This window comes from Lolium rigidum, chromosome 1 (genome assembly GCF_022539505.1).
Source record: "Lolium rigidum isolate FL_2022 chromosome 1, APGP_CSIRO_Lrig_0.1, whole genome shotgun sequence".
Lineage (NCBI taxonomy): Eukaryota > Viridiplantae > Streptophyta > Magnoliopsida > Poales > Poaceae > Lolium > Lolium rigidum.
In genome coordinates this window covers 322,260,934-322,282,051 of record NC_061508.1, presented here as the reverse complement: position 1 = coordinate 322,282,051, position 21,118 = coordinate 322,260,934, and the positions used below count along the sequence as shown (strand labels likewise).

Sequence of the window (21,118 nt, the reverse complement as noted above, 5' to 3'; positions counted from 1 at the left end):
AATGCTGGCCCGCGGTGATTTTCCAGCCGTCCGGTGCCCCCGCTAGCCTTCCTTTCTACTGAGTTCGGCCTAGGGGTGTCTGATGGAAAGTTGCGCCGCGCCGGACAAAAAAACTATTTTGGGGGCCACGGTTGGGCACGTTATTTGACGCCGGCGCCCCCCAAAAGCGTATGGGGGGCCTTTGGGGAGGGCGAGTGGAGATGCTCTAAGGATGGAGTTAGAAGAACACGATATGATGCTCGGGGACATTTCCCCCTACGGACAGGCATCAGAATCCTAAAAAACACTTCGTCCCTGCGCGCTCCAGCGAGCGGCGGGGCGAAACCCTAGCTCGCGTCCTCTAGCCCCCTCCCCTCCCTTCCCCTCCCTCACCGCCGCCGGTGGGCGTCGCCGGGAAAATCCCCGGGGCGCTGGCGGCAACGGTCCCCCTCCTTCCCCTTCGTGCGATGGCAGCACGGGGCGACACTATCGCTGGGGGCGCCGCGCTGGTCGTGGGGTGCGGCTGCTCGGTGGCGGCACGGTGGCTCCGAGTTGGACCTCCGAGCGCTCATCTGGCTGGTGGAGACAGGGCTCTACCCCGCCGTTGGTTGGCATATGCGTGACCTTGTGGCGGCGGCCTTGGCTGGCAGCGGCGCGTCCTTCATGTTGGCTCTGGTTACCAGCGACGTGTTCCTCTCCCACAGGTGGTGACTCTGGGCTGCGTGGCCTTGGTAGGCCGCCTCGCTTCTGGGACGGGGCAAGGACGCCGGGCCCTAGGGAGCCCATTTGTTCCCCCCTCCAGATGTGTTGCCGCCGGTAGCCATGGGACTTGCAGGCCGTCGATCTGGCGAGTTGTGACCTGCCACTCCCCCTTCTGCCTACTCTGGCACGTACTACTGCCATGTCGGCTGCATTACGCCTATCTCGGAAGTGCGTGGTGGCACGGACGCAGTGGCTAGAGTTGTCGATTGCCTCTTGGTTGGCATTTGGTAGGCCTACGGTGGTGGTTGTGCTTGGTCTTTGGCTCGGTCCAGCGGTGCGTGGAGCTTGGACTCTGGGGTGGCGGCCCTGGAAGGTGTGGGAGCTTTCTGGTGTACGGGGAGCTTGGACTCCTGGGCGGTGGCCCTGGAAGGTGGGAGATTTCTGGTGAGCTCAGGTGGTGGCCGGTGCCATGGTCGTGAGGGCGGCATGGTACTCGGTGAGCACTGTGTTGTGGCAATGGCGCGAGTGCCGTCTTGGTGGCGCGCATGTTCCCTGTGTTGGAGGTGTTGAGGGTTGACGAGGGGAAACCCTTGCCCATCCATGGGTCGCGGTGTCGGTGTCTACGGGCGTTGTTACCTTCTTGAAGGTGTCATTGCAGTAATCTTGACCCTCCTTCGTGCTTCGGGTGAAACCTTACATTCTCGGATTGGGCGGTGACGACGCTCTTCTGTCATGTTCTTCTTGAAGACACCGCATTGCATTTCACAGTGTGCGGCTCTCTGTTGGTAGGCGGAGGCGTGGTATTCGACGATCTATGTGCTTCGGGTGAAAACCTAAGATCATCAGATCGGGAGGTGACAACGCTCTTGTGTCGTGCTTTTCTTGGAGACACCATCTTGAAGCTAACCGTATTTCTTCGGATGATGTTGGCTTTTCGCTTGGCGACCTCCGGCAAGGCTTGCATCGTGCATTGCTTCCTTGTTGAGTTTTCCTAGGGCTGCTTGTTGGTGTGTGGACGGCGGTGGTCGATGCACAGTGGTGGTCGGCTGTCGGTGGCACTGCTTGCGATGGGGAGTTCAGTTGACGGCGTGCGTGTTCGACGGCTCACTTTGGGGTGAGCTATGGCCCGAAACTACTGTTGTCCGGTGTCTTCTCCGATTCTTCGTAGACTTCGTAAGGGTCATGACCGTTGTTCGCGTCCGGTTGTAGCCTTGTTGACAATTCGTGTGGGTGTGTGGGCATGTTTTATAAGCTGGGTTTAGCTCCTTGTACCTTGTCGCCGCTGAGGGCGTTATTAATTTAACATCGGGCCTTTTGGCCTTTGAACTAAATTAAAGATGAACATGGTATCTCCCGTTGTGAATGTATGTGTGTCTGCCTAGCCGATTTTATGCATTTTCTGGAACACCTATTAACAAAATGCCATAATGTCAGGTCCTGTTTTCTGTTGTTTTTCTATTCAGAAAAGTTGTACAGGAAATATTCTCGGAATTGGACAAAACAAAAGCCGAAGTTCCTAGTTTTCCCGACCCGAAGATAGAGTCCAAAGCAGAGACGGAGAAGAGCCAGGAGGTGGCCACACCACCCCTAGGCGCGGCCGACCCCTACCCGCGCCTAGGTATGGCGTGGGCCCCTCGGGCGTCCACCGAACTCTCCCTTTCGCCTATAAATTCGAATCCTCGGGAAAAACCTAAACACCCGAGCCTCCATCCACGAAAAGTTCTGTAGCCGCCGCCATCATCGACCCTTGCTCGGGAGGGTTCTGGAGCTCTTCCTGGCACCCTGCCGGAGAGGGAGATCATCACCGGAGGCCTCTTCATCATCATGCCCGACTCCGAAGCGATGCGTGAGTAGTTCATCTCTGCACTACGGGCCCATAGCAGTAATGGTTGTCTTCTCCACTTTATGATTCATGTTCAGATCTTGTGAGTTGCATATCATGATCAAGCTCATCTTTATGTAATGCTACATGTTGTGTTTGCTGGGATCCGATGAATATTGAATACTATGGTTGAGTTGATTATAGACCTGTTTATATGCTATTTCTGATTTTGCATGCTCTCCGTTGCTCGTAGATGCTCTGGCCAAGTATGTGCTTGTGACTCCAAGAAAGAGTATTTATGATCGATAGTGGGTTCATGCCTCTAGTAATCTGGGAGAGTGACAATAACTCCTAAGGTTGTAGATGTGATGTTGCTACTAGGGGGAAACAACAATGATTTATCCAATGATAATTCTATTGTTTACTTTACACACTTTACTTAATGCAATAATTTGTTGCTTGCAACTTAATACTGGAAGGGTGCGGATGCTAACCTGAAGGTGGATTATTAGTCATAGATGCAGTTGGATTACGGTCTATGAATCTTGTTGTAATCCTCAAATAAATCTCATAGTAATCATCTTGTCATGTATGGTCTTTATTCTGTCAATTTCCCAGCTGTAATTTGTTTACCCAACATGTTATTTATCTTTATGGAGAGACACCTCTTGCGAACTGTGGATTCCGGTCCTTTCTTTCACACTGCATTATTCTCTTTATTTCACTTCAAGCAAACATCTCTTTCCACGTACGTCTAATCCTTTGTTTTCAGCAAAACCGATGAGATTGACAACCTCACTGTAAGTTGGGTCAAAGTATTTTGGTTGTGTTGTGTGCAGGTTCCACGTTGCTGACACCGGTAGTGCGCCCTGCCAAAGTCAGCCAACAACACCTTCATAAGTGATTTCTTTATTCTACTGGTCGATTAAATCTTGGTTTCTTACTGAGGGAAAACTTGTTGTTGTGTTCATCATACCTTCCTCTTGGGGTTTCTCGACTGCGTGTTCTGCACAACATCAAGCTCTTTTCTGACGCCGCTGGCGGGGAGAAAGAGAATTTCTGCAAGGGGAGTCCCTCATCTCCAATATCTTTACTTTTTTATTGTTTTGCTTAGTTTATTTTACTTTGTCTTGTTTGCTTCTTTTTATCAAAAACACACACACACACACACACAAAAATTGTTTCTATTATAGTTTTATTTCTGTTCTTCTGTTTTACTCTTGCTAAAATGAGTAATCCTGAGAACACCAAGTTGTGTGCCTTTAGTAGCACAAATAACAATGATTTCATTTGTACACCTATTGCTCCACCTGCTCCTGAAATAGCTTTCTATGTAATTAAACCTGCTTTGTTAAATCTTTTTATGAGAGAAAAAAATTTCTAGTGTTAGTACTGATGATGTTGCTTCTCACCTTAATAATTTTATTGAACTTTGTGAGATGCAAAAGTATAAGGACGTAGATAGGGACATTATTAAACTGAAATTGTTTTCTTTCTCTTTGAGAGGGAGAGCTAAAGATTGTTTGCTATCTTTTCCTAGAAATAGTATTGATTCTTGGATTAAATGCAAAGATGCTTTCATTGGAAAATATTATCCTCCTGCTAAGATTATATCCTTGAGAAGTGACATAATGAAATTTAAACAATTTGATAATGAACATGCTGCTCAAGCTTGGAAAAGAATGAAATCGTTGGTAAAGAACCGTCCCACTCATGGACTGACTACTTGGATGATCATCCAAACTTTTTATGCAGGACTGAATTTTTATTCAAGAAACCTTCGGGATTCAGCTGCCGGAGGTACCTTTATGTCCATCACTTTGGGGGCTGCAACAAAACTCCTTGATGATATGATGATAAATTATTCTGATTGGCACACTCAGAGGGCTCCACAAGGTAAGAAAGGTAATTTCTGTTGAAGAAACCTCTTCCTTGAGTGATAAGATTGATACCATTATGTCTATACTTGTTAATGGTAAAGCTCATTTTGATCCAAATAATATTCGTTTAGCCTCTTTGGTTGCTCAAGAATAGCATGTTGGTGTGAACTTCATTAAAAACAATAATGGTTATAGGAATAATTTTGGAAGTAACAATTATAGGCCATATCCTTCTAATAAAGGTAATGGTTATGGTAATTCCTACAACAATAATAAAAGTGCACCCTTTGATCTTGAAGTCATGCTTAAGGACTTTATTAGTACCTTCGCCGGAAGAACTCCATCCACGCTTCGTAGTTGTCCGGCTAGAAGCGCTCCTCCGCGCGCTGCTCGTCACTGAGAGTGACGAGCACCGCGTCGATCTCCGCCTCCAGGGCGGCGCGACCCATCGGCGGCGGCGGGATCGGGACGCCGCCCGCGCTGAGTCGCCATCCTCCCGGCGCGCGGAAGTCCGGCGGCGCCGGGTAGCCCACCATGTGGAGGAGCCGCCCCTCCCATTGGTGGAGAGAGCGGCAGCTGAATCCATTGTTGGCCGCGCCGTCGTTCGCCATTGTGATGATCGCCACTAGCTCTCGCTCGATATTGGGGAAGATTGGGAAGATTGAGAACAGGGAGACGGCGTGGTGAATGCAGCCAGATGCGGTAGTTCGGCGATAAATATAGGGCGACGCGCGTGAAACCAAGGCGACGATATTAACTCGCCGCGTGGAACTCTGGCGGAGACTGACCGGCAGCAGGCTCTTATAGCGCGCGGAAGACAATGCGATGAGGATGACGATCGGTCTCTCTCGCCGACAAGTCGGGGCCACCAGCCGCGCGGGAAGTTTTCTCGTCGTTTCCCGCGCTTTCGTTTCGTCCGGAGTCCCTGAGCGCTCCCCGGGAGGCAGGGATGACCTGGGCTCTCCGGATGGATGAAAGCCCAAATCCGGACGAAAACGAGAATCTGGAGGTGCGAATTGACCGTTTTCGTCCATCGGAAGAAAAAAATGTGTTCTGGGTGCCTTTCCGCGGAGACGGCTGGAGATACTCTTAGCAGGAAAATCCCAAAGCAACGCTGCAGGCATCAAGATAAAATGTGCATCGGCTATATGAAGAGTCTCTTTGCCAGACATTGTGTTTTGTCTCATATGTCTAAATACATTACCCAGCCCATAAAAAATGTCATTTTCTTTGTGAAGCTAAGTGTGTAAACATAGAATATTGAGATGTACATTCAGAAAAAAATCAAAATTTTCAAACATTTTTAAATATATTTTTTAGATAACGGGTACAAACACGCTGAAAACCAAACGTGCGTGATGGGGGATTTGAACTTTTTTCTTTGTTTGGATGGTATTTGGAGAAGCAGCAGCATATTTCGCCCTGAATTCCTGTGAGGCAGTCACCGAAGTAGTGCGTGCAGGTAAAAGAAAAGACCGTTGCGTACGACAGAAACTGGTAATAACGCCCAGCAAAGCGCCGAGAACACCCGCCCCAATTTAGGTAGGTGGCTGTACGAACATTGTAGGTCTAGTGCACAATTTTGCTCGCAAATCCTCGAAAAAATGATTTTTGAAAGTAGCGTGAATATGGATGTTTTCGAATACGAATTCTTATTTAGTCTACATTTTAGAAAGAAAAAATTAGTGTTGCATTGATTAGTACTGCTTGGATATATGAACAACCAACATAAATTACATTATAAATAACAACATTCAATGAATAGAGCAAAACCACTTCGTTTCAGTGTTGTTGTTAACTACTTCCTCCTTCCCAATTTAGGATGCATATTAAGTTTGGTCAAAGTCAAACTTTATAAAGTTGGTCCAACTATATATAAAAATATATTGATTTTTATTATACCAAATGTATCTAATACTCCGTATATAAGTATATTTCATGATGATTCATGTTGTAGATATTAAAGTTTACAAAGTTTGACTTTAACCAAAACTGATATGCACCCTAATTTGTAAGAGAGTGTGTAAAAGCTAGAATATATAGTATTTTAGAATAAATTTTAGAACTAAAATGTAGACTATTTTGGAACGGATGAAGTACTCGGTAAGTCCAAAGCATGAGTCGCCGAGCTAGAACTAGAGTCGAAGAACATTTATTCAAGACAACCCGATGTGACCATCCGACAAGAATGGCTCTACTATGTCCGTTCCAAATTAAATATCGCAGCTTTGGACAGTAGGTTCGCCAATTTTGATATAAACAAAATCTGCAACACTTAATTTGAAACAGATAAGTGTCATTTTGAAACTTATGTCATACCTAGTGAAACTGCTCTCCAAGGAATCAGCAGGCCTAGATACACAGTGCAAAGCGTCTTTTGTGCTATAGCATGCAAAAGTACCTGATGCAGTTGAAGTTCTGTTAACAACCAATGAGCGTTCCATATGCATGTGCACACTCAACAAAAACTCAATATTACTACAGATCAAAGCTATGCCCATGGCAATCATCTAGCAGTCATCATAGCGAGCAACATGCAGCTCCCAAATTAATCAAATCCCACGGCAACTACGAGTTCTTGTAATCCTCATCAAATTTTGCCATACAACCTGAACTAGCTGCAGTAGAAACAATACCAACAAGAGGTTCAATCATCCGATAATTAGGATCACCCTCATCAAAATTCCCTGAATACAAATTATTGGTCAACAAAAAAAACAATCATGTTCATCCATGAAAATCAGAACACCAGTTTGCAGACATAGACTTTTCTCCAGTTGGATACTAGTTGTCTAAGCTAAGATAGTCACTGCAGAGATACACACCCCTGACAATTTACCAACGCTAGGTAGCAAAATGACTGGATTAGACGGCCAAGGAGCTATAGCAACGAAATAACTTCAGGGTTACAGCGAGGGCCACTCCTTCCTGCTGCTGCCGGCATCTGCCAAGCAAAATTTACAAAAGTGTGGTTAAGTTACAGGATCTCCCATCGACACAAACAAGGGAGGGGAGACTCATGTTCCTACATCCTAGGGTCCTAGACCTACCAATATACATACATGTATAGAGAGTGCCCCCAATGCCACCCATCAGTGCGAACCTATGCATGCTGTCGGATCGCGTGGCCACGCCGAGCCGAGCCTACAGCTGTGCCCCCGCCAATACATGATCAAGCTTGCGACCAAACCCAAACATGGCTCGATCTATATCCTGGGGCTCCCGCCAGAGACAATCTTCTCTGCTCTGCTCCTTATCTTCTCTGCTCCTTATAGAAGGGCATGCTTATCTAGACCAAAACGTCCATTTATTCTCACCCTATGTCTGTCAAATCTGCATGAGGATCCAACTCCTCGATGCCAGGAAGTGAGCCAGGGTCATACTGGTGCGGGGCGAACTCGATGTCAGCCTCTAGAGGAAGCTCATCATCGATGTAGGTGAACTCGGAATCGTCGATGCCAAAGTCAGACAGGGACCACGTGAAGTGGAACTCAGCTGCACTTGTCGAAGCTCGACCTGGGGCCCGGAGGAAGTCATGCATAACAGACAGCGCTTTGTGCGGTTCTGCAGTCCTCTGGATCTTCGATTTTGGAGGTCTTCCTGATTCTGAAGCTGCCTTGTGCTTCCCAGTGGACTTCGTGCCAGATTTGGGCCGAGCAGCATCATGTATGTGGAAAGCAGATGATGCCCAGTGAGAACCGTCCCCTTCAAAACAAGATTCTGGTGCTATCCTGCATAGATGTACATTAGAAGTTAACAGTTGAAGGTTGCTAGGGGAATATGGAGACTAACAATTTACAACTGCGTATCCCGATTACCAAACAAGGACAATAATGGTCACCAGCACTACAACAACAAAACGTTGGCACTGACCTGAATCTTTTCTCAGCGTGTCTATGAGGATGTCCAGAAAGCAGCGGTTGTTCCACAGGCACAACGGCGCGCTTAACAGGATCTGGTTCTAGAATGGACACGTTCACAACAGACGGGAAGCCTGCTTCGTAAGCATGTTGATCTGTCCGGAAATCCAACACCAATTCTAAACTTTTCCTACGAGGCTCTGGATTGCTTGTTGGTATTACCACCCTTGGACAATGGGCCTGAGCATCTGCGAGAGCTGTCCTTACAAGATCAAAGGTTGGCCTGTTACTTGTCGTGGACCAGTTCTCGTTCAATATAACAGGCTTATGGGTTGCACTAGAGCTAGTACTTGTAACACGTTGGGGCTCATGACCACATTTTGATCTCCAAACAGAAGAAAGTATGGCCATGAAATGTTTCTGGAGAAGCAACTCATTGTTAGGAGTTTCACTAATCACATTCAACAACATCCGAGTTTGATCCTGAAAGAAGACAAAGAGAATGGTCAGTCTGTCACTAATAAGCAGCTGAAAGGCATACAATATAGCTGACAAACACCTGGGGGTGAAAATGATTTTAAACTATGACACATGGAAAAGAGAAACATATGCATTATGCTATGTTATTTCAATATCCTACCAAGTCTAGCATAAATATTTATACGTGCTCTTGAATTTTTATTCGCTTATGAATTAGGTTAAACAGAGGATTACTATTCAGCAGAGATATACCAACTTGCTTATTGGTCAGATACAAAATCATCTTCCCCGCAGCAATAATTAACTAATTGCATACCTATGTTGAAAAAGGAAGTTATGAAATGAACAGTTTGAGATTTTACTCCAAGATACTTAAGTTTTAGGGCTTTTATGGATAATCGAGCATCAGTGGAAGGTTTCACAAATGCATTGGATTTGACTTGCTGTAAAACAAATCAGAACAACAATAACCATAGTCAAAGCGTGAACATGCAAAATAAATCCTCTTGTGAGAAATTCCTCCTCTATGAGATGACAGAAAATCAACTCACCTCCGATACTTTCAAGATAGCCTTCCCGGCACCAGAAGGAGCCTTCTCGCTGTTTGAATTGTCAGTTGCTGACAATACATGTTTGCAGAACAATTCTCGGAATCTCTCACAGCAATGCACAGGATGACGATACCTTCCCCTGTAAAGTCCACCACCTGGCATGGAGTGAATAAATTCACTAGCCAGTTCCCAAACAGGACCATACTCATTTACAGTTCCACAAAGAACTGCATCTTCTTCAGTAGTCCATGGATCTAATGCACAATCCCGAGGCCATAGAAGACCCTTCTTCTTCAACCTCTCAGGCTTAATTACCATAACACGTTTTACTGGCATGCAAGGGATGGAAACCCGACCATCATTCTTAGTTCTCACCAACTTTGGATCAGAATCATTAACTTCATCCTTCAGCTTCAGCCGCTTGCCTTCGAGCGAGTTTTTATGTGATGAGGACTCCGAAACACCGTTCGATTTGGGGGCTTTCTTAAACCTCTTCAGGCTTCTGCTACCACTGTTCACTTCCTCATTTCCAGGCGTCATCTTTTTACGCTTAGTAGAACATTGGTGCGGTGATTCATTGCTCATAAGCTCCGGCGAAGGTGCATTGTCATCAATACTCATAGTATCTACAGACGTTTCATCAAGCATGGCCTCTGAATCTGATGACAAACGCCCCTTTTTTAAGGACTTAAACTTGCCTGCCTTCCTTTTCTTCTTCTTCGACTTTTTGCGGTGACTGCTATGAAAGGATTACAAAAGGAGTCATTTATATATGGTCAACAACAGAATAACAAACAGATAAGTCGAAGAATAGATTTGGAACAGAGGTTAAATGTAACAGAGGAATGTCTTGTACAACACTATTGAACAGTAATTCAACACATCAAGCATAAAATTGTGGACGTGCAAAGAACACCATTGATGGCTTACTACCTGACTATTTCATTGGTCTCCTCCAACTCTTTCGCTGCTTCAAGAGCTTGTTTTTCCTGTTCTTCCAACTGCAAGTATTACAGCACGGACGTCATTAGCCACTATGCACAAGAGGCACACACAAGAATTTAAGCTATACACCAACCTGCTTTTTAGCTAGAGCCTCAACATGTTGGTGATACGCTGTAGTAGCAAAATCAATATCCCATGCTGCAATTCAAATGATGTCAATACACTGAAACATAAGATAATAAAGGAAAGAAACATGTGTCGAGGAGAGCAGTAGCTTCAACCAGATTGCTTCAGCTCTAAACAAATTTCTAGAAGACACACGCTAAGCTAGGTCAGCATCAAGATAAATCACTTACTCTCGTACGATAGAGGTTCCTGGTCTTCATCAATTTCTGCTTCTAAATCATCTTTGAGTTTTTCAATGCGTTCAAGTTCCCATTCTTCCTCTGGAACATTCACCTGATAGTTTACAGCAGCTTTGTCAATCACTGGATCCCAGAGCTCCAAAAACCGCATTGCATATCTATCGATTGGCCGGAGCTGATTTTCAAAAGATGAACTCGCGTGTCCTGCTGCAGCAGCTGCAGCAGCCATCTGCTTAACGTCAGCAAGCATGTCCATATCTCCGTCAACCACAGCCAGTGTAAGAGCCTTTTCTTCATCTAACTGGTTCATGGGTAAAGCAATACTTTTGTCCTTATCCACATCAGAAGATTGATGTTTATGCTCTTCAGCAGTGTGCTCATCAGGTTTCCCATCCTCCTCATTTACAAGCTCATCATCCTCTAGCCGTCCAGCAACCTCCTCACTGAATTCTTGATTGTCTGCAGCCTCTTCCTGCTCCAGTTTTTTAAGAGCCATATAGTCAGCCTCATCTTCTGCCTGTCTAATAGCTGCTTCAACATCTGCGTTCGACAGAGGCAGACCAGTTTCATTTGAGGGTACAGCAGTCGTAGTGTGATCCATCTCCTGAGCTTCGGCATTGACAGATGTGTGCCCAGAAAAGAACTCCATAGGGTCTAGTTTCTTGAAGAACTCTGTATTGTAACCACCGCGCTGAATTACTAAATCATCAAGTGCTCGCTTCTGATTTGCTTTCTTGAGAATGTTCTCCTCTATAGTGCTCTCACTAATTAGTCTATAGATGTTAACTTCACGTGTTTGTCCTATCCTGTGACATCTGTCTTGGGCTTGTTGATCCATTGCAGGGTTCCAATCACTATCATAGAATATAACAGTGTCTGCGCCTACTAGGTTAACTCCCACACCACCACTACGAGTGGATAAAATGAAGAGAAAAAACTTTGGGTTTGTATTAAACCTCTGCATTAGTGTTTGTCTCTCTTCTGGCTGGGTAGAGCCATCTAACCGCAAATATGTGTACCCATACAAATTAATGAATTCCTCCAAAGTATCAAGCATCTTAGTCATCTGTGTAAATATCAAGGCCCTGTGCCCCTCTGACTTCAAACGTCTCAGCAAGACAGCAAGCTCCTGCAACTTCCCACAGTCAAACTGGATCAAGCGCCTGTCAGGAAAGTAAACTTGACGGCGAACGATTGCAGGTCTTATAGGAGAGAGAATGGGCGAGACCTCATTCATGCATTGTTCTCTGTATGCTGGTTTAAGAAGAACAGGAGAATTCCTATTTTTGCACCAGCAAATAGGAGCAGCAGCCCGTGCAGCAGGAATTGCAAAAGTAAATGATTCAATAAAGCCAAGCATTTTATTGAATCGTTCCACTGATGAAAGAACAAGATCTGCTAGACTCGATGAAAACTCCATGTGGCACGAAGGGTTATTCTTCTTCTCAAAAACATCACAGATAGGATGTCTTATGGTCAGAACCTCCCTAATGTTTGTACCATAAACAGGCCTTTTCTGGCATCTTACTCTATTCCACCATGCAATTGAAGCTGCTCTTTCTTTGGCTTCTTTCATTCTCTCCTCCTGCAAGGCTTTCTGAATTTCTTCAAAAATATTTGTTCCATTACTTCTCTGACCATCCTTATAAGAGCAGGAAATCTCTGCACCAGAGCCCCTAGAGGTTATGCCTGGAGAAAAGAGAGCAGCAACCTCATCCATTTCCCAAGAAGTCATATTAAATTCATTTTGAGTAAATACAAGGTTCATATCAGAGAGGTCGGCCTGACAAAAAGGCCCCTTATCAAGGACCATGCACACTGAAGAGCTGATCTGCATGTTAATTCCTGCCATGTCAAATGAGCTGATAATTGGACGGCCTTCGAAAAGATCTGGATGGTTACAGACCTTTCTAAGTTGCATAATGATACTAATCATACCGAAATAATTCCCACTTGTCAGTGTTGCTTGTGTCTCTGAGTTGGCAATAAAATCTTCATACAAGTTCCTTTGCCTTCTGGAAAGTCGACAATATATGACATGCTCAATCTTCTGTGGTAACTGTTTCTCAACATCTCTTTTCAATCGGCGTAATAGAAATGGACGAAGGACATTGTGCAACCTATCTATAACTTCCTTATTAACCTTGTCCTGGCCCTCCACCATTCCTGAAATTGGATTGCAGAACCAATCCTTGAACTCTTGGTGAGACTGGAATACATGTGGCATCAAAAAATGCATGAGAGACCAAAGTTCCATAAGGTCATTTTGCAAAGGAGTTCCTGTCAAAAGAATACGCCGTTTTGAATTAAAATTGAGCAGAGTCTGCCATCTTTGTGATTTCCAGTTCTTTATCAGATGAGCCTCATCAAGGATAAGATACTTCCACTTTTTTCGCTTGAAAGCTTTAGAGTCCTGAATAACAAGCCTGTATGTCGTGATGCATACATGGAAAAAATTTGGTTTATTCCAACCCTGACGTTTCTGTTTTCTCTCCTTTGCACTTCCAAAATAAGTCAGTATTTTAAAGGCAGGGCACCACTTCAGAAATTCAGTCTCCCAATTTAACATAACACTGGTTGGCACAACAATAAGATGTGGGCCCCATATCCCCTTCTCACATGCAAGGTGCGCCAGCAAAGAGATAGTCATGATTGTCTTCCCCAAACCCATTTCATCTGCTAGAATTCCATTCAGCCTCTTTTCATACATAGCAACCAACCAGTCCAACCCAATATGCTGGTACTCCCGAAGAGAATGCTTGAGAAGGAATGGGAATTTTGTGCGTACGCTCGTTGTTGAGAAGGTGTTCCCAGTTGGTTGTGCCGATCTTGCAGCAGCAGCAGCATCAGCCATTACACTGTCACCAGTTTCCTTATCAGCCGTCACCTTAGCATCAGTCAGCTCATCTTCTTTAACAGAATTTTCTTGTACATTTACTATTTCTTCTTGCACACTAGGCTCTGGCACTATCTCTGCGTGTACACTAGGCTCTGGCACTATTTCTTCATGTACACTAGGCGCTGCCACTGTTTCTTCTTGTAGACTAGGCTCTGCCACTATTTCTTCTTGTACACTAGGCTCTGACACTATTTCTTCCTGTACACCAGGCTCTGGCACTATTTCTTCCTGTACATTGGGCTCTGGTACTATTTCTTCTAGCTGTAGGGCATTACCGCTCACATCCTCAGTTACCAGCATGTCTGCTGTCTCATCATTTTCAAATGTGTCATTGTTCAGTTCCAAATTGTCAGCAGATCGACCATCCGGAGACATGTGAGTGTTAACATCTTCGCTAGAATATGCAGGTGAATTCTCCAAATCTGTTGTTTCGTCATCTGCATAGCCATCCTAATAAATATAAAAAGGCATTACAGATTGGCCACAGTAAAATACAATTACAGAAAGCAAATTTGAAAATCTGCATACCTTTTGGTACCTTGCAAGAAGTTCTTCTAGTGGGATCTCGCTCTCTTTCTGCAGTAACTTAATCTGCATTTATGAAGATAAATTATCAAGATTTCAAAGAAAATATGGAAGGGTGAACGTATATTCCATTATTCAAAATAATGAAATGAGCATCCAATAATCCTAAAATTGAAATCTCTAACCATAAGGCCATGTACAATGGGAGGTGCTTAGGCAAGTGCTTACAAAAATAAACCAGGCTTTTTCTCAAGCACCAGCGTTTATGTGTATAGGAGAGGTGCCTAGTTATGCATCTGTCTAGTATAAATAAGCACCGGTGCTTAGGTAAAACCTGGTTTATTTTTCTAAGCCCTTGTGTAAGCACCTCCCATTGTACATGTCCTAACAGAGTCTTAAATGCAAACAAAATAAAAAGGACCAATCACCAATGCCCACATCTGGGTCTTAGAATTTTATACAGAGTACTATGTCTTTAGATAAGGTACTGTTAATGAAAAAAAAATATTAGACCCTCCTTCCCTGCAGTGGTGCTGACCCCACTCAGTTGATTGGCACTCTGGATTCACAATAAAACAATTAACATATTTTATGATATCTAAGGAGTAGGAGCATTTTCCACATGCTGTGCACGAACATGGAAAAAAATAGTTGCCCAAGACACTTTGTTTAACAAGCATACTAAAATCCTCTCCTAAACTTGTGGGAGCACTTGGCCCAATATCCACCCCAGAACAAATTTTGCATGACAAAAGTCAAGTAGCAGATTGACAGAATCAGAATTTCACAATTTGGTACATATGTGTTACCAAGAGAATGCCCATCAGAAGCCTGACCAGTAAAACTACTAAAGAAGTGCTAATCGTTGGTGGTCACACTTAGAGAATCAATTGCAATTTTAGCTTTTATTATTGATAAGTTCATTCAAGTTGCCATAAAATATATAACTACAGTAGCTCAACATGGACAATGTGAGCAGTTCAACAACATTACTGATTGACGTATGAAATCACCTCGTCCAAAGGATCGGGGTCATCTTTCTTTGCCAACTCTTCCTCTTCAGATAAAGTTGCCTCGTCATCCTGCCAAATAGATGCAGTGTTATAATCCACAAATAGACAAAGGTAGACACACATTATACAAAGGGAGAGGGAGAATTTGAATCACAAGGGAACTCTTTCATGAATCATGAATGGATGTGTTTCTAAAAAAAATCCTCCAGAGAAATTTTCATTCAATTATCAAATATGTAGGAAATAAGAAAGTGGAGAAGAAAACAGATGAAGATGGGTGTGCTACCTTTCCTTCATCAGTACCAATATAATCTTTGTCCTCCTAAAAATAATAGATGATACGAGTTAGTACGCAATATTAACATACAGTGGGCTAACGATTTCCAGAAAGGTGTATTAGAATTTGGAGCGAGTATCAGACTTGGGCAACAAGCGAGGGAGGAAATGGAGATTTTTTTACAAAATTAATAAATGATAATGGAAAGAAGATGCAACAGTAAACAGGTTATTGAAACATACCTGCTCAGCAGAGGAGAAACTGCCATTGGTTTTCCCCTGAAAAGTTACAAAATCAGATTGGTATCGAGTTAGAGAACATTACAAAGATCTCCGCTCTCTCAAATACATGCGCATATGCAAAAAAGGCATAAGGAAAACAAAGTATACATGATTCTTCTTCACAAACTCGGTGTAACAGTTGCGATCATTAGCTTCCTCAGAATCATTGCCTTCATCACTTGAACTATAACCAGATTCATGATTATTACAGCCATTTATTTGTTTTGAAGAATCTGATAAACAACAAAAAGATCGAATCAATCTGAAAAGCTATCAATGACTCGGCAGTATTTCAGTTCTGTAATGCCAAAGGTATCTGAAAATCTCACCTTTAATCAAATTCTTCAAATCTGAGTTACTGGAAGTGTCTTTGTTAGTTGGACTGCTTTCCCTGCTAACTAAGAATGCTTGAGATGATCAATTTATCGATTTAGTGCCAAATAGAGCACGTTATTGTCTCCATAAATGTGAAAACAGGTAAATAGAACTGCTTCCGGAGATCACCTTGGGCTTTAGTATACATCTTGAGAAGATCATCCAGTGGTAGATCAGCTTCTGCCTGCAAAGCAGCTAGTTCCTCATTGCGCTCAGCCTCAGTGATTTGAGCTTCATCCTCGTCAATTGTCCGCTCATCATCTTCCTGTGGTAGCAATAAATACCGGAGTGATTTGTATGATACCAGATAAAAGGATATTCAGTTGGGGCACACTTCAGTTAATAAACAGTACTAAAAGATTTAAGTGAATTAGTACCACACATTACGTATATGTACTGAAAATAAAAAACTAGTGTTCACACTTCACAACCTCACTAGTTTCAGCCAATAAGATCCTCTCGATTCCCACTAATTATAACTCCCTGCTCCAAAGCATATTCTCTGGAGCAACGCAGACCCATCCACTGTGGCAAGTGGCAACGGCACATGCACAATACAAGCATAGCAGCGACAAACTCTCGCAAGTGAGACGCAAGGCACAGGGGTTTCAGGTTTCCAACTGCGTGGCATGCAGCTTTGCGATGCAGGACGCTATGGGACACTTGGTGCCATGCCAAGTGCACCCTGTGTATTTAATTTCCTCCATCCCAATCCCAAGGTCAATTTTGATGTTACAAACTTAGGGTGATGAAGATTATTGATCTGTAATCTGGGTGAGCACACATGTTAGTGTCTTCATGGCTGGGCTCAAGTTAGGCAGGGCTGCGAGGAGTTCAACTTCAAAGTTGTCTTCCTATACATGAGCTTGTGCAAGCTACTGGGCTATTAGCTAAACCGATTCTGATACAACCACTGAGACACAGAAAGGAAAGAAGATAGTCCTTATACCACAATACAACTCTTCCCTCACCCAACAATAGTTAGGTATATGGCATGCTATAATATATTTGGTTATTTGGAACGACAACTAATCAACAGAAATCTCTCACTGCCAAGCAGCAATGCGGTATCAAAAGATACTAAAATGAAACATAGAATAAAACATATGGTAATTGGCAATACACACAGGATGTTTCCCTTATTCAAAACAATAACACTTGGTACTAAGATTCATAGGATTCACAAGATTTATATTACTAAGGAGCAAATAGAAGAAATTGGGGAAATTAAAAGTAACAGCCTACCTGCTCTTCATTCGAGGAGCTATTGTAATCATCATCGGTTTCCATTTTATCTGTAACTGAAAAAAAGTTAAATCCTAAAGAAAAGGACAAGATTTCTGAAGCATGTAATATATTTCATAAAGCTACACACCAAGATCATCAGGAGTTGGCGCATTTATGTTCTCTTCGGTTACTTCCTCCTGGGATGGTTGATTCGTCTGTGAAGGTTCTGCTACTTCCTCCTGGGATGGTTGATTTGTCTGTGAAGGTTCTGCTACTTCCTCCTGGAATGGCTGATTTGTCTGTGAAGGTTCTGCTACTTCCTCCTGGGATGGTTGATTTGTATGTGAAGGTTCTGCTACTTCCTCCTGGAATGGCTGATTTGCCTGTGAAGGTTCTGCTACTTCCTCAAGGGATACTAAATTTGTCTGCAATGGTCCATTTTCTAGTCTTTGCAAATGGGGAACATCCACGAGGTTTTCAGCCAACATAGTAGAATATCTGGTACATTTACAGAAAATGACAGAAACTTAGCATGCAGCCAGGGCAGATGATCTAAAATAAAATGCCGACAAAGAAATATCAACCAAGAAAAGATGGAGGTACCTTTCAGTTTGACCTATAAGAAAATCAAGCTGCTTATCGAGGGCCTTTTTCTTCTTTTCCTCAACCTCTAGATGGTTCTTGTAGAGAACCTACATTCCCAGCATAAAATGATATATGGTTCAATTTCTTGACAAATATGGCATAGTAAAAGCAAGTGTTACACAGAGCCACAAGAAAATAGAAAATAAAATGAACTTGCCAGCTTCTCTATTTTGGTCCAGAACTTCTTCACATCCTTAGAAATATTTAGTGCAACCTTTCTCAGGCGATGTTCTCCCTCCTGTGAGAGAACGACCGTCAGACAAAGATAGAAATCCGTAGAACCGATATCTGGATAGTAAGAATAAAGGACATGCCTTGTTTGGGTAGCAATAAATAAACAACAAAATATAAATTGGTTATATACTATACATAACGCAAACCTTCTGTTTTTTCTCATCCTTTGTTGCTTGGTCAACTACACCCAAATTGGCCTTTTGAGCAATCTTTTTAGCCATGGACAACTTCCACTTTCTCTCAGCTTCAAACTCCTGCAGGATGTTTAAATTACAGAAGAAAATGTAGACTCATTACAGTTCCGTGATAGAATCTTGTGTTTGCTCCATGTGGAAGGAGGATTGCAAGGTTTCAGCTGTATCAATAGCAACTAACCTTAGACAGCCAAAGCATTTCCCCAAGAACATGATCCCAGTGAACCTTTGGCTTTGGAGGCTCCTTTGAAGCCTCAGGAGCCTGAACAGAGAGGGAAAAAGCTTCAGCCAATTAATTAGAAGAAAGATAACTGACAATGAAGTCATACCTGAAATGTAGATTACATAACAGTAACAGTAACAGACTACTTAAATAAAAGATAGGCACTTATTTTGTTCTTTCTTTCCCCGATTATTATGAGGTATTACAATATCAAAAGTTGGCATCATGTACATACGAAATGCTAAGGAAACAAGCTATGAAGGAGAGAAATGATCGAACACAGCTGGTAATTGAGATGGCAATGCTGCAAGCTAACCTTTTTGCGTTTAGGTCTTGCCTCATGATCCAGCTTCGACCGTGGACCTTTCGATGCCATCTTTTCAATCCCTGGCGGAGGAATATCTCATGTCTTGGGGCATACGTAGAAAAACAGCATACCGACTGCAATACATACGACGTCAAAGAATTAGTGTACGAGACATAAGGTCTACCTATTTTCACAAACGCGTACAAGGTAAAGCGAGAGCAAATGGTGGCACTCAAGCACATGATTAGCTATTTCAAAATCCCTACAGCTGCCTACCCCAACTTGCTTGGGAAAAAAGCTTTGATGCTGTTGTTGTTAAAATTTATCGGTTAGGATCCATGGGTGACAGAACATACGGCACTACCCAGTAGAACTGAAAGGCAGAAGGCAGAGCGAAGTTCATTGTGGTACACGAGTGCCGCAACAAATCACAATGGAGAAGCCAGTCATACTTGGCCACGTGACCCTTCGCTCGGATAAATAAAAGCTTGTAAACCCTCTGTTAGGGGTGTTTCCCCACCGGCTCTTCTCAATACGGTTGATGCCTGGCACCCTTGCCTTAGCATTGCTCGTGTGTAGCCTTGCTTGTGGCTCTATCTCTCTGCTGTAAAACACTGGGGTCTGCCCTTTTTCTCAATATATTCAGGTGGGTAACCTCTCCCCACCCCGGTGAAAATTCGAAAGAAAAAAAAAATCCTACTTCTACAGCCACTGTCCCGCTGAGAAAATAATAAAATAGTTGACATCCTAGAGTCACATTCTGTCATTTCTCGTACCTGACACTTTAAACCGGAGAATCACATTCAGCATTTTGCTACTTATTATTTACAGCTCGACTACATAAATCAGCAACAACAAAAACCACTGGGCGTAACTACATTGGCATTTCAAACTGGTGACACCGCCTCTAGCCTAAACTTCCCGTGAGAATACTATGGAGGTACCCCAAATAAAATAAAGCACGCTATCAGGCTAGCACTAGTCAAGAAAGACGCAGCAGTCTGTACTTGTCACAGGAAAGGAAGTCCACCAGTTGAACACGCTAAATCTCGAGATCCGGGGGCCGCATTCCCCGCGAGCGCGGGCTGGGCGCGGGCGGTCGGGTTTTCCAGGCTAGCTCCGAGAATGCGCGCCTCGCCGCGGCAGCGAGAGGGCGCGAAGCGGCAGAGATTTCAACGCGCACACGCATGGGGAACAGTTGGCCCGACCGGGGGAACCGGCCAGTCTTAGACGGAGCTGAGCGGGACTTACGAGGCGAGTCGCGGGAGCTGGGCGGGACCGCCAAGGGGCGGTGCGGCCTCACCGGCCCGCGTCTGACGGAGCGTCGCCGGCGGCGGCGGTGGGCCCCGCGCGCGGGGTGGAAGGGGGCGGGCGCGCCGGCCCTGTGCCGGCGCGAGGAGCGTTCGGGTGCGACGGGGAGGGGCCGGCGGCGAGGCGGGGGCGGCGGCGGCGGGCGGGGGCGGCGAGATCGAGATGGGCTAGGGCACGGTGGGGATTGGGGGAGGCGTGCGTCGGGGGCCTCGGGAGGTAAAACGCGAGGGGATGCGAAAAGACGGGCGTGCCCCTGGGCGGCGCGCGTGGCGGGTGGCGCGGGCGGGGGTAGTTTGGGGATTTGGCGTGGGGTTGAGTGGATTCGGGTGTCAGTGCGTCCGCCGAGGAATTAAAGACGGGAAAATAAATAGATGGCGCACCGGCGGGAGGGGAGGTCAATCCGACCCACAAGCCCGTCCAGCCCAAGAACAAGGTGAGCTACTCACACATGGAGGCAATCAAAAAAAATATCGTCATATCCATGCGGATGGATTGCAAAGGTGATGACGGGATCAAGTGCGAAAGCATAACAGTATTTGGAATTGCACCAACATCTAAATGTACGAGAGATGGGATGGAGATGCGGCGGCTCATGATGAGGGTGATGTTGCGTTGTCCTCCGATGACCCGTGAAGCAGCAAGGAGCTGCCCTTATCCAAGTTCCTCCTCCGGATCCCTTCCTGGCGTGGTGTTTCGTGGCTAGAGGTGTCTGTGTATATTGGATCTCAGATCCGCCTTCGCGAGGTGAAATTATTTGATGAGGCGGACCTCCTGACGGGTAGTACGGGTGGACAGAACTGGCGAGCTCTGCCCGTAAAGTGCGAGAGAAATAATTGCAGCGAGTGTCCCAATCCTTTTTAGCACAAAGGACAAGCCGGTTTGTTTATTTATAATGACCAAACGTTCTTGAGGACACACGGGAATTTAGTATAGTGCTTTCGCTTCATATAGCTGATTAATCTTCATTGTTTTGATAAGTGTTGTGTGGGTGAACCTATGCTAATGCACCGCCCTTCCTAGGAC

At 44.5% G+C, this 21,118-nt stretch overlaps 1 protein-coding gene across 5 annotated transcripts; it reads right to left on the bottom strand.

The window, feature by feature from the left end:
• Positions 1-7,024: 7,024 nt before the first annotated feature.
• Positions 7,025-20,080, bottom strand: LOC124698630 (protein PHOTOPERIOD-INDEPENDENT EARLY FLOWERING 1). 5 transcript variants are annotated; one of them, XM_047231109.1, is made up of 21 exons: positions 20,036-20,080; positions 18,794-18,918; positions 18,436-18,516; positions 18,207-18,314; positions 17,984-18,064; positions 17,785-17,873; positions 17,330-17,679; positions 17,200-17,255; positions 16,084-16,219; positions 15,909-15,977; positions 15,688-15,812; positions 15,541-15,576; positions 15,308-15,343; positions 15,022-15,090; positions 14,012-14,074; positions 10,576-13,933; positions 10,353-10,417; positions 10,208-10,275; positions 9,275-10,013; positions 8,257-8,726; positions 7,025-8,114 (listed from the first exon to the last, which is right to left on the bottom strand). In XM_047231109.1, exons 2-21 carry the CDS (start codon positions 18,851-18,853, stop codon positions 7,697-7,699), a joined length of 6,477 nt encoding a protein of 2,158 aa, XP_047087065.1. In that variant the 5' UTR covers positions 18,854-18,918; positions 20,036-20,080; the 3' UTR covers positions 7,025-7,696. The 5 variants fall into 5 exon arrangements, with proteins under 5 accessions (XP_047087065.1, XP_047087068.1, XP_047087074.1 ...); XM_047231112.1 differs by having other exon boundaries at positions 9,275-10,010; XM_047231118.1 differs by having other exon boundaries at positions 17,200-17,249.
• Between the last annotated feature and the right edge of the window lie 1,038 nt (positions 20,081-21,118).